This window comes from Durio zibethinus, chromosome 18 (assembly GCF_047325235.1).
Source record: "Durio zibethinus cultivar Kanyao isolate XHJ-2024 chromosome 18, ASM4732523v1, whole genome shotgun sequence".
Classification (NCBI taxonomy): domain Eukaryota; kingdom Viridiplantae; phylum Streptophyta; class Magnoliopsida; order Malvales; family Malvaceae; genus Durio; species Durio zibethinus.
Genome location: NC_143179.1, coordinates 23202965 through 23217920, shown reverse-complemented (window position 1 = coordinate 23217920; position 14956 = coordinate 23202965). Strand labels below are relative to the sequence as shown.

General features: G+C 36.4%; 4 protein-coding genes and 1 pseudogene across 16 annotated transcripts; 2 read left to right on the top strand and 3 right to left on the bottom strand.

Annotated features, from left to right (window-relative positions):
* The first annotated feature begins 1263 nt into the window (after positions 1-1263).
* On the top strand, positions 1264-3219 carry LOC111301091 (uncharacterized). Its single transcript, XM_089748061.1, has 2 exons — positions 1264-1454; positions 2899-3219. The coding sequence occupies exons 1-2, from the start codon at positions 1379-1381 to the stop codon at positions 3075-3077; spliced, it is 255 nt and encodes an 84-aa protein (XP_089604187.1). The 5' UTR covers positions 1264-1378; the 3' UTR covers positions 3078-3219.
* On the top strand, positions 3093-4326 carry LOC149513901 (ammonium transporter 2 member 3-like). The gene is made up of 2 exons (XM_089748060.1): positions 3093-3169; positions 3895-4326. Exons 1-2 carry the CDS (start codon positions 3128-3130, stop codon positions 4189-4191), a joined length of 339 nt encoding a protein of 112 aa, XP_089604186.1. The 5' UTR covers positions 3093-3127; the 3' UTR covers positions 4192-4326.
* Positions 4327-5349: 1023 nt separating this feature from the next.
* LOC111300135 (bifunctional nuclease 2-like) lies at positions 5350-8428 on the bottom strand. Of its 4 annotated transcripts, none has more exons than XM_022895777.2 (9): positions 7949-8428; positions 7671-7865; positions 7516-7568; positions 7355-7411; positions 6970-7035; positions 6817-6888; positions 6317-6426; positions 6141-6232; positions 5350-5947 (listed from the first exon to the last, which is right to left on the bottom strand). In XM_022895777.2, exons 1-9 carry the CDS (start codon positions 8238-8240, stop codon positions 5895-5897), a joined length of 990 nt encoding a protein of 329 aa, XP_022751512.2. In that variant the 5' UTR covers positions 8241-8428; the 3' UTR covers positions 5350-5894. The 4 variants fall into 4 exon arrangements, 3 of the variants coding, with proteins under 3 accessions (XP_022751512.2, XP_089604185.1, XP_022751515.2); XM_089748059.1 differs by having other exon boundaries at positions 5759-5947; positions 6317-6488; positions 6813-6888; XR_002691407.2 differs by having other exon boundaries at positions 5811-5947; positions 6317-6389.
* A 301-nt stretch (positions 8429-8729) lies between these two features.
* LOC111300134 (ankyrin repeat domain-containing protein, chloroplastic-like) lies at positions 8730-12089 on the bottom strand. Of its 9 annotated transcripts, none has more exons than XM_089748051.1 (8): positions 11949-12089; positions 10737-11600; positions 10520-10596; positions 10206-10304; positions 9928-10026; positions 9489-9587; positions 9286-9384; positions 8730-9077 (listed from the first exon to the last, which is right to left on the bottom strand). In XM_089748051.1, exons 2-8 carry the CDS (start codon positions 11479-11481, stop codon positions 8958-8960), a joined length of 1338 nt encoding a protein of 445 aa, XP_089604177.1. In that variant the 5' UTR covers positions 11482-11600; positions 11949-12089; the 3' UTR covers positions 8730-8957. The 9 variants fall into 9 exon arrangements, with proteins under 9 accessions (XP_089604177.1, XP_022751510.2, XP_089604179.1 ...); XM_022895775.2 differs by having other exon boundaries at positions 10737-11493; positions 11949-12087; XM_089748054.1 differs by having other exon boundaries at positions 8941-9077; positions 9286-9407; positions 10737-11493; positions 11949-12087.
* On the bottom strand, positions 12045-14414 carry LOC111300136 (uncharacterized; annotated as a pseudogene). The gene is made up of 6 exons (XR_016330111.1): positions 14285-14414; positions 13686-13826; positions 13474-13597; positions 13218-13367; positions 12555-12624; positions 12045-12451 (listed from the first exon to the last, which is right to left on the bottom strand). The product of XR_016330111.1 is annotated as an uncharacterized LOC111300136 (transcript).
* Positions 14415-14956: the final 542 nt, after the last annotated feature.

The window sequence follows — 14956 nt, the reverse complement described above, 5'->3', positions numbered from 1 at the left end:
TGTATAGTTTATATTTACTATTAATAAATCAAATTATGTCATTTTATTATTAAATAATTTTTTAAAAATTAAATTTTTTTCTATTTATTTTAAAAACTTGTAAAAATTTATGTTTGATCATTAATGAAGTGATATGATTTAATTTATTAATAGTATATAAAATTTATGTATTAATAATGTATGGAATATAAATTTTATTACTAAGGCCACACAACCTTACTTTTATTTATTAGTTTCATCCAACTCGAAAGGGTCCAAAAATTATTAATTCCAGCCTCTATGGTCCGAGGTTGCCCTCCATAATTAGAAAAAAAAAAAAAAAAAGGAAATATTTTCGGGTGAAAAGCCTATACGGTATTATAAAGCCCAAAAAACCGCCATTTACAGCATAAGGGCAACGACGATCTCAAGAGCCATTAAAGCCCAAAATGTGGCCTACAAAATGAGCATGAACAGTCGCAATCTGATCAGAGCCGTGCGATGGTCTGTGGACCAACAACGTTTTATAGGCCTACAAAATCGCTAGTAGCAAGACAAAATTTGCCAAGGATAAGGAAAATTCCACGGTGAACAATCCACTTTTTGTCATCTAACATGCAGGCACCGGACATAGAGTCGTTGCCGTAAAAGACATCAATCAAACAAATAAATGCTAGTATAGTATTGTTATTGCAGTTAAAAAAAAAAAAGGTTTAAAAAGTGTAATAAAAAAAGATAATTAAAAATTTTAAGTATTTTATTGTTATAAAAATATTGTAATTAAAATATCTAAAAACATAATAATTAAATATTAAATATTAAATATATAAGGTAATATAATGATTTGTTTTGGATTGCAAAACTAAAATTTTAAATTAAAAAATATTTTTTTTATTTTTTAATAAAATTTAAGAATAAGGGAATTTACTCCTCTAAAGTTAGAACAAATCATAAATTTATAAAAAAAATTATTATTATTATTATTTTTTTTTAATTTTTGAGATTTACATATTGTTTACTAATAGGGGACCGTATGCATTCGAATAATTTTTTTTACTGTTTAATGTTAAGGTTGGATAAAAAAAAATGCAAAAGCTATTTTTAATGCAAATGTCATCTCTGTTTGTTAATGTCTTGAAAGTGGAGAAATTAAATAGGAGATCGAGTCTTAATAAATATTCTTTCTAAGCTGTAATTAAGAGAATAAATTAATCCCATTTTTCCTGGGGATTAATTTTTGTTTGTTGTGAAACCTTAAAGCACGATAGTGATGTTGGATAATTATTATTGGTGGATGTAAATAGGTCAACGCGCATCTTGGGCGGCTAAAGAGAGGAAAAACTGGGATGATTCAAGACTTTCTAGCGTCCCCTCAGAGAGGTTGCAGAGGGGTCTGGCCATGGTGAAGGAGCAGCGTTCTAGGTTCTATATCGCCAGGAGGTGCCTTGTGATGCTTCTTTGCAGGCATAAATATGGTAAGTCCTGATTATTTTCGTTTAATTTCTACGTTTTTCTTTCTTCTGTTTTATATACCTCGTTAAAACTTACTGTCGATTTAAATGTAGAGAAATTGAATTTTACAATCAGAAAGCATCATATGGCTTTTCAATCTGCTCATGATCAGTGCATGAACAAACAAAAAAGAAAATAAAAACCCCACAACTCCCTTTTCCTTTCCTTTGTTACTCTTTTTGGTGTATGATATTGAAATATTCGCACGAACTCAAAAATTATCATGTGGTACTTTTTTTTTTTTTAAGGAAAGAACGAGGCTATTCAATTTCTTTTATGAAAATGTTTGGAATAAATGCAAGCATGTGGATTATATAGTTTCTTGACATATGACCTTTCATCATCGATCATGTTATTTCATGCCTGCCCCTCCTTTTTACTTCACTTTCTTGTCATGCAATGTGCGCAAACTTCTGAAACCATCCAAGAGTTCTTTCTTTTTGGTTATTTTTTCAGAGTACAATTAAGCACACGAAGATAACAAACGAAACTCAAGAGTTAAGAGTTTTACAAGATTCATCACTTAATTTACTTGCATCTCAATATATCTATAATTTGTAAACTTTGATAGTGCTTGTCATAAACATGACCTCTATTTCATTAATTCTCAACTAATTTGATGGTAAATAGGTACTTGTCATGAGGAAACGAAATATACATTCATCTGGCAGGATCTCAATTTCATTAATTGTCAACTTTGAAATTCTTTTTTCTTCGTAACTTAAATTAGAATTTTGATTGCATCCGATCCTACACTCCCATATGCTCTTCAAACAATCAGTCTTTTTATATATATAAAACTCTTGAAGAAACGTGAGAAACTGGTATGCTATTAATTGTTATGCATGTGAACGTCCAAGCAACTGTAGCTTTATAAAGCATCCGAAATCCTAAAATATATTTGCCTCAAATTCAAATTATTTGCTCCTGCAAACCTACCTATCATATATTAGTGTGTCACAAGCCAAAGAAAATAATTTGTTTTGTCCGGTGTTGAAGATACATTCAACGCAGACGCAGTTGCTTTCAAATTGCTTGCTCGCTGCACTAACTGGTTGGCATCAAACAAGGTCTTTCTCTAGTTATTTCAACGGCCTTCGATTATTATATATCATCAGCAGGCGCGTATTCCCAGAACCTTCAATTTAATTAGCTGCGAATAGAAACGTTATTTACCCTCTAATTAATTATTTATGGAATGAATATCCACAGCCTGCAACTAAAGACAATGAAGAATGTATAAATTAAGGGGATTATTCCGATGTTCACCTTAAAAAAAAAAACTCCAAATATTGCTGCTCATTATACTGAAACACCTACCAAGCAAGTCCAAAATTTCCAAAAAAAAAAAATGAAGATTCTATCTTTCAATCCTCTCTATACCACTCTTTCTATTTGAGCCTGCAGGTATATTATCTTCTCTCCTGGTAGGCGTGCTCCTGATGAAGCATCACCTGGATGGCTCAGCAAAGGAGACAATGCATGTCATGACAACCAACAGCAACGACCTTTGTAGGCCTGCGAAGCGTTCCAGGGCTTGTAATCTCTATGGGAGCATGGTCAAGAAGAAATGGGCTGTCAACTGAGCTTTCATGGCCCTCTATGCCTTCGGCTCAGTTCTACTTTGCTGGTTTTCATGGCCCATCGAATGTCTTTCGGAAACTATAATAGCCCACTGGTGAGGCAGCCCATTAATTCACTTGCAAAACGTGTTTCTTCCAAGACCAATGGATGCTTCTTGTTTGCCAATGGTTGACCACATATTTTACTAGTTCGCTTTCGCTACCATTACTGTGATTTTGCTAGCTGGATCATTGCCTGGGAGGATGAATTTCTATGCTTGATGATGTTTGTTCTTTTATCGTTGACGTTTTCTTATACCGATGGGGCATTCACTGTATGCGGAGAAGGAATTTTTGAGCGCAAAATTATTGATTATGCGGATGGTTATATCATCCGTCTTTCGTCTGGGGTGGCTGGTTTTACTGCTGCATGTTGGGTGCCTGACATGCTCATCTAATTGTCTTCATGACTGTTAAAAGAAGTTCTGGAGACGAGCCGGTAGTAGCTTATTCACCACATTCCATCCCAAAAAGTCTATAAGCCGAATTTCTCTTTTTGAGAAAACTTATTCGTAATTTTCATTCCAATTCAGCCCATTAACTTTTCTAAAGCAAGAGAACCGATGATGAAAAACAGCCGACCTTATCGCACACCAAATGTAACACCATGCAGGAAAATCTAGACAACTTGGTTACTGGTTTTTTTGTTATTATTATTATTTTTCATTTGGATGATGACAATTTGAATATTTTCTAAATAGATACTGCCTTCGCAAACATTTTCATTGATGTTTACTAACTATAAATTGTTCTCTATGGTGATTGTGGCGGATGTTTGCAGGTGGGACCTAGACATTCGCATGGTAGGAAGCCCTTTCCACCTCATAACATAATTCAAATTTTGGGAGGTGCAGGAATTTTATGGATCGAATGGACCGGTTTCAATGGATTTACCGAGGGCCTCATTACATCTCTAGGCATAATAAACACCCATACCTGTACTGCCACCAGCCTCTTGGTCTGGCTTGCTTTATTCATGGCTGTGTACAAGAAAAGCTCAGTCATCGATGCAGTGCAGGGGATGATCACAGGCCTTGTTAGCATCACTCCTGGAGAAGGTCTTCACGCGGTTTTATAATCATTTTCCGAGGAAAGTGTGCCACTTTCAGCATTAAATAGCAGAGCCAATAAGGAGAAAATTATGTTTCTAACATTAAGTGCATTGACATATGATAAATGTATGCATGGGCAGGGTTGGTGGATCCATGGGCGGCAGTCCTCATGGGGATGATGTCAGGAACAACCCCCTGGTATACACAATGATGATTTTACACAGAAAATTAGCCTTCTTCCAAAGCATGAACCATATATTAGGGGTTTTCCATACACATGAGGTGGCTGGTGTTTTAGGGGTTCTCCCGTCTGGTCTCTTTGGCAGACCCAATCTATTCAAGATGATGCATCATAATTAGACAGTTATGGTCCAGGCTTACTCCACAGTAAGGTAGAGTTCCACCGTAGCCTCAGACAAATGGGGTATCAGTTTCTAGGAGCAATTTTTTATCACTGCATGGAATGCTGCTGTTGCTAGCATCACTTGCCTTTTTCATAAGCCGCATTGTTAATTTAAGGATGGATGAAGAGGATTTTGAGATTGGGGATAATGCAGTGCATGGAGAGGAAGCTACAAGATACCTTACCGTCTTCGCATACCTCCTATCTACCAGTGTCTAGTTTCAACTCCTTTACGAACTATATTCAGTTTAAAGAATGCTACAATACTCTGACTGCAGCTTTCGTTTGATGCAGCTCAATAGCCATTTACGGATCTGTAATTGTTCATATCTCCTTGAGAATGAGAAAATGGTCGGCCTGATTATATATGGTGACTTGTACGTGTCACCAACGATCAATATTATTACATGCTTATATTGTAATCTCTAATTTCAAAGCATTGGAAACAACGACCAACAAATATCTTTTGGAGAAATTACAATTGTCCGGTGCAATATCTTCATATCATAGTTTTGTCCCCCTCCCCCTTTGTTCCCTTGTTGCTTTTATGCCAAGTTAAGTTATTTTATACCGTAAATCATTTTGGCTTCTTTTCCCTATTTTATTTTAAATTATTCAAAAGAAATTCCAATGGGAAAATGCTAACGACAGCAGAGATTTGTTCATAAGGGGAAGAAAGTTTTAATAGCAGAACTATCAGCAAAAGAACACATTGCATTGCAAAACCCACAGTATACTTTTACCATTTTCTGGAAGCTAGGTAGCCAAGTAGACAACAAGATGGTAAAGTGTAGTTTGCCATAGGATATTTATGCAACAAGTAGATATTTACATTCGATGAAAAACATAATATGGCCTTCTAGTATACATCACATAATCAGAAATACAAACAAAATCAACTAGCATTTTTTTTTTGGTCTGCAGGTAGAGGTCTTGGCTCGACTCTGTTTTCTCTAAGGCCTACTTAGCCACTAGGCCAAGGGGCCGAGGACTTAACCATATGGCCAATTTCTAAGTTGTATTGTCTATGTACATACCACCTTTTGTAAAACATGATTATGCATTCATTCCAGGAATTTCCCTTAGGCTTAACTTAAACACTGAAATTCTAGGTTAATGGGGTTAATCGGTTCAAAGGCTCATTTCTGGTGAGAAATTTAGCATAGCACCTTCCTGAAGCTCTACAAACTACAACAATCTGAGCAGCCAGTGACACTCCAAAACCAGAATCTATATCCTTCCACTTGCAATAGTAAAATCCAAAAAGAATTAACTCACAAGCAGGCCAACCAATGGATATACAAACGTTGATATATTCAAAGTAGGTTACTGGCCATGATTTAAGTTGCGTAGCTTCATTAGTTTGTCTCTTAACATTGCTGCAAGAAGAAATTATATAAACCTAAATTGATTTTATGGTGCAAGACAGTAAGAGCTTGAAAGTGTGATAACAAAGGAATGAAAAAAACAGTATTGTGAGTGATGATTCATTTTGTAGATTTATAATGGAATAGAAAAAGCAGATTCTCTTATCTTTTTTTCATTCAGAAGATTATAATCTATTTTTATTACCTGCATCATTGTACCTTTCTTCTTTGACCGCTAAATTCATATTCCTCACCAGATCCAGCTCCTCTGTTAGTAAATCTCGACCATCTGCAGCACTGGAAATTTATAACCAAGCTTAGAGTTACTATAAGTCAGACAATTTTTTAGAAGACACCAAAGGCAGAATAAGCTATATATACCTGTCAAGCAATACATCATAAGTAGACTTTGTATCACGCACCCTGCCCATCTCATAGCCAATCCTAATAGCATCTGTCAAGACAATTTGTTTATTTACATATATTGGAGCCTGCATACAGGAAATACCAATCAGAAGCTTTTGAGAACCAATCAGTTGAAGTGAATATGGTACTGAGCCTTGAAAGAATAAGCCATTTGACATTAAAATGAGAAGCAGATTGCAAATTGGAAACACTGGGCCATCTGACCACTCTGGAAACATCAGCATATGAGTAGGCACAACAAATGCAAATGCAAGATTATTGCTGACCAGCCTCCTCAAATTAAACCAGGTAATCTTACTGAACTTCGGACACTGATATTTTATACCACCGTAAGTCAAAGACAGAAAGGGTAATCAGGTTTTGAGTACCAATGACAATGTTGTAAGACTAGAACGCAAGCAATTCCCCTTTCATGTTGCACAAGATTTGCTTTATAATAACTTCCCACTACATACCTTGCATCTGTTTGCCACATTTATGGCATCTGAGGGTTGTGCATCCACACTTATGGCATCATTTTCCCCTGGCTGTAAACATAAAAACAATAATTGAATCCGGTTCCTGTATCATCTGAAGGACATAAAAAAACACAACAATCTTTTAATCACCTTGCTAAAAAACAATTTTGCAAAGTAATTATTGACGACTCTTTCTGTGATTCTCACCATTTTAACCTGAAATGAAGACATGTGAAAATAAATGACGAGATATCACACAATAAAGTGCATAGTTTTCCTAGGTTAAAGCTAGTAAGTATAACCAGTAACTGGTTCACAATCAAGTATTTTGATCATGAAGGTAGGGAAGTGACTGAAACTATCGGCCTTCATTCTCCTCTTTCATATTTTACAAATTTCTCCTACTTATCTACTCCAAGTTCAATCATTCAAAAGAGTTGTAATAGACATATGATATAAAGAAACAACTAAAGCAAGTAACTGATAAAAGCTACAAAGACATGTCTTAAATACATGAGAAAAAACAACTCCATACTTCATATCCAAGCTTCTCCACAACATTTTTAACAAGATGGAACTGATCTGGAATATCCTGCAAAAAATGATGCCAAGAAATTAATACAAAGACATAAGTCTAACTTTCAAACTATAAAAACAATCAATCTTACGTAACAGTAACTGGAATTAAGAAGTTACCCCATTATCATCTCCCCAAAAGGAAGCTATAAGTTTTTCAACAGCAAACTCCCCTACAACCGCAAATTAATCAGTACTAACAAAACAGATTCAAACAACAATCACAATTAAGTGAAACAAATGGAATAGGGTAGAATTGTTGATTTCTTGTATACCTACAATAATGGGTAGCAAGAAGTCACCATCACAATGAATCTTAAGAAAAATAGTTGGACTGGGAAAGCGACTAAGAAAGGCTTGTCCAATTGAAGAAATTTTAGCCCTTGACATTGGAAGCTGTCTCCTAGATGACTGCCATTTGATATCTTCTTGAAATCCTTGCCTCAACATCCGGTAGTGCAAAATAGTCTCTGCACCATTCATAACTCCAAAATTAACAAATTCCCATTTCCAATCGAATTAATAAAAATTGACAGAAAAAACGGTGGCAAACCTGAGTCGAGAAGAGAAGCTTCCAGAAACTGGTGATCTGGATTGTCGTCGTAGCTAGATTGGGGACCAGAGCTACCACGGGCGGAGTGGCAAGAAATGAGGATGGGTTTAGGAGAAGGACGGCGTTTCGTCCGAAAATGTAAACGTATAAAGGACAGAAAGGACGAGGAACGGAGCGAAGAAGAAGAAGAAGAAGAAGAAGAAGAAGAAGCGGTTGGGTAGGCAGCATTTGATTGATTTGAGAAAATCCAAGAAGTGGAGACTGTACGGACGCAAAGTTGAGCACCGAGCATTATCTGAGAGAGGTGGAGCTAGCGAGCGAAAGAGAGGGAGAGAGCAGCCTTTTGGTTGGTTGGGACTTGGGAGTTTATTTAATGAAAGTAAGTAACCAATGAATGGAAGAGAAAACAAAAGGTAGTTGGGAACAAAAACATATAGAAACATCGAACCGACAATGTACTGGTCATGTTCATGTAGTTGTAAGGACGACCAAGGCCGAAGATTATACTTTATGTTATTCTGTTTGCCACGGAAATTGCTAGGTAAGGGATAGAAAGAGAAACCGATGACGTTTTGGCCTTCTCGCTCGGAAACAAAATCTTTGTATTCAACATAACTTTTAAGTTAGCAATAACGATAGTTACAAAAACTCTTTTTCTAAAAACCATTCCCTCGTCTATGCTTTTAACTACTTTCCCCACAAACCCTCCCTTTGTTTTTAAATTTATTTGACTTGTAAATGTAACCCCCAAAAAGAAAACTATACATTACATGGTAGTCCATAAAGAAACATGGGGTACATTTTCATTAGAAGAATAATGAATTGGTTGTTCCTCATAATTACATGTTACAAGCTTATCAATATGTAACAATTGGATGTACAAGTAAACATTCTTCTGATCATTAACTTGCCAGTTGTCTTGTCAGCATCTACTTTTACATGAACCTGAATGACCATTAAAAAAATATTACCAGGCTTTGGACTACTACTACTACTACTAGAAGAACGATCATCTTTGATTCTTAATCACCCGCCGTGGCTTGGGAAGCTGCTTCAACAGCTTGATCAATTCATATGTTCTTGTGTCTCGACCAGAGTAAAGGCAAAAGTCAAGTGGGTTTAAACCATCCTGAAACAAGCAAAAGCCTCAAATGCATTGATATAACTGGAGAACTAAAGATGAGGGAATAGCCATATGTGCTGCTCGTGAAGGAAAAATTTAAGCCAAAAAAGCGAAAAATATTAGTTATCACCTTGCAGGTTAAAAAACCAACCACCTAAAGAATTGTGAAGGAACTGGTTAACATAACATTAGTTAAGAATCACAATATCCTTACCTTGTTTTTCAACATCTTATCTGCACCTCTAATTAATAAAAGCTTCACTATATCCGTTCTTCTACCTTGAACAGCAAGATGTAATGGCGTCCAACCATCCTAGAAAGGCAAAAGGCAAAAGTCTAAACAAATGGATTACCAAATGGAACATAAGTACAGAAAACAAACTCAAAAAGCAACAAACTAGGAATCGTTAACCATACATTGTCCTGAAGATTTATATCAACATTATATAACAGAAGAAGTTTAATTGTAGGAGTTGATACTGCATTGACAGCATAATGCATCAAGGTGGCCCCATCCTGTTGGAAGGACAAAAGGTAAAAGTTCATATTAACCCATAAATCGAGCTGAATCACTCTCAGTCAGTAGACAACATATATTTTCAGAGTATCTCAAGCCCCCCTCTCCCTTTCTTTTTCTTTGTATGAACACTTATCCATGATGAAACTAAAACGTAGAAAATAATCACAACAATGGCAAATAAGGTTGTCTGCTGGGGAAATGTCCAGCAATTTGATGACAAAAACACCAAAATGACAAGAAACCGGAAGCCCAATTAAACAACTGAAATCTAAAATTCTCACAAATATCTAGAGAAGTAATCATTTGCTTTTATTTATAGCTTAAGCACATACTTACTTCATCACGAACAAATGGATTAGCCGATTCTCTTAAAAGATAGTTGGTAATGGCCTGCTTTTTTCCAATAATTGCCTTGTGAAGTGCAGTCAAACCATTCTGCAAAGAATTTGAAAACTTAAAGCATAAAAAAAAGGTAAAGAGAGAATGTGATGAAAGTCTCCTTGTGCATTAGCATGTAATTGTTGAAATGACAGAGAGCACAGAAAATACATAATTTACATGACAATGAACGAAAGACCAGAATTTGTCCTGTCATCAGGAGATCATTTTAATACCTTGTCCACAGCATTGATGTCAATATTGTGTTTCAATAAAGTATTGACGAGATAAAACTCTCCTGAAGCTGCAAGAGTGTGAAGAGGTAGCCATTTTCCCTATAAAAATTTCAGCAACACGCCAAGAAAGATTGTCATTTCTCACACTAGATACATAATAACAGATACAGTTAACCGTTAAAGACGCTGGCTTCACAGCAAATGAGATACTTTCCCAACACCAACAGGAAGATCCAGGATCCAACAGAATAATCCAAACAGACGAGGCCAGAAAATGCAATTTTAACCAACAATCAAGAGCTTCAGAAACTCACAGAAGTAGCAGCTGCTAAATCAGGTACACGCCTATTTAACATAAGTTTTTCCTCCTTTGTAAACAACTTACGTGAACCTACATATTCAAGCACAGAAGATTCATAAACAATTTACTAGTTGCAATAAAAGAAAAAGAACAAACAAAGCTATATGGGAAATAAAAGGTTACATATAGATAATTCCTAAATTTCCAAGGCCTAAACAAAAAGGAGTTACCTTCAGATTTTTTCTCGCCCAGCTGATAGTTCTCGCTGTTGAAAAACTCAGCAACATCCTCGAAGCCCTTACCGTAAACTGCCCACCTGGGATTCTTAGGCGCCACGCGCTCACTCGAAGATGGCAGATTCATTTCAGCCTCTTTTGACTCTTCTTCATTCTTTTTATCCTCCTTCATGGGAAAGCTCGAAGGCTTATCAAGAACCACAGGATTCAATTGAGCCAATTTAGGCTCTTTATACTTCAAGTGTTCTTGCATATTCAAGTTCCTTGTAGGGACCAAACCTTGCCTCCTCTTCTCAAATCTGCTCCCAAACTCCAACTGGTGGGCCATTTTGCGTCTTTCTTTCTTCGTTATATATAACTCTTCCTGAACATGTCGCCATTGCTCTGGAACCAAATTCTCGGCCTCAATTTCCGCTGATTGTTTCTTCTTGTTGTTGTTGTTGGGTTTTGCTTTAGCGATTGTCGTGCTCGTATTGGGATTGTCAAAGCTGGAGTCAGGGTGGAGAAAAGGGTCTTGGAAAGCGCCGTCTTCAAAGACGAGGCAATCGCCGATGACGTGTTCTTCGTCATCGACGTCGTCATTTTGGGGGATGTAAGAGGACAAGAAGGAAGAGGAGATGGAGTGCAACTTTCGAGGGAAATACAAGTTTTGGGGCAGAGAGAGATTGGGAGGTGTAGAAAGAGTATAGAATATGAAGATTTTGAGGCTTGAGTGGTTTAGTGGACAGGAGACTGACATTGCTCTGTTTTCCTGTTTTGCACCACCTTAACTTCAGTTAAGCACCAGAAAAAACAGCATTGACTATTTTATCGGGTCGTAACTCGTGTATGTAATTTTATCGGGTCGTAACTCGAGGCCTGATGAAGGTGGGTCAATAGAAAGTCCATAGAAACAAAAACAAGCCACCAAGCAGTTCTTTTTTTAAAAATAAATTAGCATATTCTTTTGCGAGAAAGAAAATTCTTTTTTTTTTTTTTTTCAGTTCAATTAAATGTTAAGGACGACAAATAACTATGTCTTTCATTTGTCCCAAAAGGAAAAGTTAACTTCAGATTTTAATAATTACCAGCAAACTAGCCGAAATTGTTCTCAATGGAATGGAGGCAGGTTAAATTTGAAATCGAGGTTTACCGACCATTGTTATAATCAACATTGCAATCATACAGTATAAGACAATTTCCATTTCTGAGAAACAGGAAGCTTACCATGAGAAAAGCAGTTCATGTGGTTCGCTGCAAAAAAAATCCAATTTCCAGGGCTGGAACCTCGAAGCTGGTTTACAGTCAAAGATGTAAACAAAGTTCAGAAATCAGATTCATACTTTCCATAAAAAAATCAAGATCCGCAACCAGAGATAATCTGTCCAACCAAAGTTCAATAGTAACATACAACAACATGCTTAATAAAGAGATGAAAAACAACCAAAAACATTAATCTTTAATCTCATCAAAACTACTCATTACATCAACATTCAACACCAATAAGACTTGACAAGTTCTACGTCTTTTCCCCTTATAGATGTTGCCCCCAAACGAAAAACTTCACCTAGAACCACGAGAATGAGGTGAATAAGAGCGTTCCCTCCTTGACCTTCCACCATGCGCGAATATCTTGGAGAATAATCACGACCTCTATATGGTGAGCGCCTTGGAGATCGACAAAATCCAGTCATCACAACCACCAGGGTACCTACCACACTCACCCCGACCTTTTCCCCAATACAAGAACATCATCCAAAATATCAGTCACATCTTAAAATCATCAAGTCCAGTTTTGTAACAAATAAAAATTATTTAAATTTTCAAACTTACCATAGTCCCTGGTATTTTTCAGTCCCAGCTAATGCCCTGGAGTGGGAGTTCTTGGCCGTATCCTGCATGACTGAAAAGTAAGGTAAAAATCCTTAATATTCAACCAGGGCAACTATTTGGGTAGCATTATAAAAATAATGAAGGCCTAGAGCAACAGCATCATACACCATTTACAGAAATTATATCATCATCAGAAAACAAAAATGTTACTCTGAAAAGGAAAACACTCCATTTGGAAGATCACCTGGAAGGTGAAAAAAAAGGCCATTGAAAGCAAGGGAAGAAGAAAAGCATGATACACATCCGGACACAAGTAATGCCTATTATATGAATGCCAGATGTGAAATACCAATAAAGCCTGATTATGAAGTTGTTATATCACCGTTGATTAGTTGAGTGTTGGAATTGAATGCTGAGGTTGTACAATTGTTGGGCAAAATAGTTGCTAATTTAGTTGATCACATGCATTTGAAAAGCTATTTTAGCTGGCCATTGATCAAGCTTGTTTGACTTAAGTTGAGATGGATGAACTCATCATCTTTGATTGCTGCCAACATAGCTGACGCAATATGTTCTGAATATAGCCAGAAAACCTTCAAGTTAAGAAGGATGACAAGCATACAAAACAGTAAATTCTAAGCAACAAGGATAGAATCAGATTACCCTCTCCACAGTTATGTCTCGTCCCTCTAAAATTGATTGGTGGAGATACTTGATACAGCGGTTGGTATCCTCAACATTGTCCATAGTAACAAAAGCAAAACCACGAGATATTCAAGTACGAGGTTCCACAATGAGAAAACATGATGCAACCTTTAAAACAAAATCAACTCATTACTAGTACATAGAGATTGGATAACAGTACTAAAATAATGACAGCAAAACACCCACAATTTTGAGTTTATAACAACAAACCAACCTTTCCATCCTTGGAGAAGTGCTCTTCTAGGTCCCTCTCTGTTACCCTTTGAGATAGACCAGTCACATAAAGTGTGTTTCCGGGGTTTCCAGCATCAGCCCTGCCACGACTTCTTGACCTTGACCTGGACCAGAAAAAACCAAAGGAAAAAGGATAAGCTATACTACCACAGAATTTATGGTAAACTGAAATCAAGCAGGTGGACCACAAACCTGCCCCGACTATGTGACCTGGACCTATGCCTTGGCCTTGACCTTGACCAGGAGCGGGATCTCAACCCAGACCTAGACCTGGGTCTACATCTGGATGGTGACCTTGACTGCTCTCTCCATGGGGAAGGAGACTGAGAATTCCTGAAACAGCCAGCAAACATATTAGATAAAAATGGATATAGATGTAAAAGCAACTGAATAACAAGCTTGGCAAAAAGGTGGAATGCTCCATGTAAAACCAATGCTCGAAATACATAGTATTAAACAACCAAAGAGGAAAAAGAGATAAAGCAAATAACTTGGCAAATAATTTACATTGTTCTTACACTCGCCCAGACCATCCCTTTACTAAGATTCTCCATTTTTTTTTCCAGAAACCACAGAGTACAGAATCAACAGAGAAAGCTTACTTCAGCTCATCTTTTAAAAAAAAGAAAAATATTCGCAATTACTTTGGGGTGAATGCACATCAAATCCCTAAATCAACCAAACTTGTCTAATCTAGGGATTCCCGATAATACATTTGAAAGAACTAAGCCAAAACAAGAAGTATAGCCAGAGATCAAAAGCTAAACAAAACGATGAGAAACAGAGCTTACCTTTTACGAGGAGAATCCGCCTGTGTCATAACAAAAAACGCATTTAAAATCAAGTAATTCTTAACCAACTAAAGTAAAAAGCAAAAGGAAAAAAGAAACGTGAACAGAAGAAGATGTGAGGGCTTACCATTTTGAGGAAGAGAGAGGGTACCCTAGAACGCGGGATTGGAAATTGAGAAATTTGGGTTTTCACGCGCAGATGCCAACGTCGATGAAATTTCTCATTGATCGAAAATAGATGACTGAGAGAGAGATTCAATGCTGTTGACATGACGAGCTTCTGTGCCCCCAACACTCTTTTAAAAGAGTATGAAATGGATGACGTAAATTTTCTTCATATTCTCAGTATTTAAGAATTAAAATAATAACAGGACAATTATTGTTAATATCAAAATAAAAACATGTTTTTTATTTTCCCTTCCCAAAATAAAAGAAATAAATAAATTAAACACTTTTTTAACATAAAATTTAAAAATTTATCATCTCAACTTTTTTTTAACTAATACTAGAGAAAATTTCCATTATCAAATTTATCAACAAAAATTTTTTACTTTGTTAAATGCACACTACTTCACTTCCTTTTCCTTGTACACAATGGCTTGCTTAGTTACGCAGCCTGCTCCCATTTAACCAGAAAAAGCTATTGGCGAAAAAAAAAAAAAAACACCCAGA

Excerpts from the sequence above, each read along its gene's own strand:
- LOC111301091 (XM_089748061.1), top strand. The coding sequence starts at position 1,379 with ATGGTGAAGGAGCAGCGTTCTAGGTTCTATATCGCCAGGAGGTGCCTT. Across the intron at positions 1,455-2,898 it reads TCTTTGCAGGCATAAATATG|GTATATTATCTTCTCTCCTG; the intron begins GTAAGTCCTGAT and ends TTGAGCCTGCAG.
- LOC149513901 (XM_089748060.1), top strand. The coding sequence starts at position 3,128 with ATGGCCCATCGAATGTCTTTCGGAAACTATAATAGCCCACTG. Across the intron at positions 3,170-3,894 it reads GAAACTATAATAGCCCACTG|GTGGGACCTAGACATTCGCA; the intron begins GTGAGGCAGCCC and ends GGATGTTTGCAG.
- LOC111300135 (XM_089748059.1), bottom strand. The coding sequence starts at position 8,240 with ATGCTCGGTGCTCAACTTTGCGTCCGTACAGTCTCCACTTCTTGGATT. Across the intron at positions 7,036-7,354 it reads TGGAGAAGCTTGGATATGAA|GTTAAAATGGTGAGAATCAC; the intron begins GTATGGAGTTGT and ends TCTTCATTTCAG. Across the intron at positions 5,948-6,140 it reads AGAAAGGTACAATGATGCAG|CAATGTTAAGAGACAAACTA; the intron begins GTAATAAAAATA and ends TTCTTCTTGCAG.
- LOC111300134 (XM_022895775.2), bottom strand. Across the intron at positions 10,597-10,736 it reads GGGCGAGAAAAAATCTGAAG|GTTCACGTAAGTTGTTTACA; the intron begins GTAACTCCTTTT and ends TTGAATATGTAG. Across the intron at positions 9,078-9,285 it reads ATAAGATGTTGAAAAACAAG|GATGGTTTAAACCCACTTGA; the intron begins GTAAGGATATTG and ends TGCTTGTTTCAG.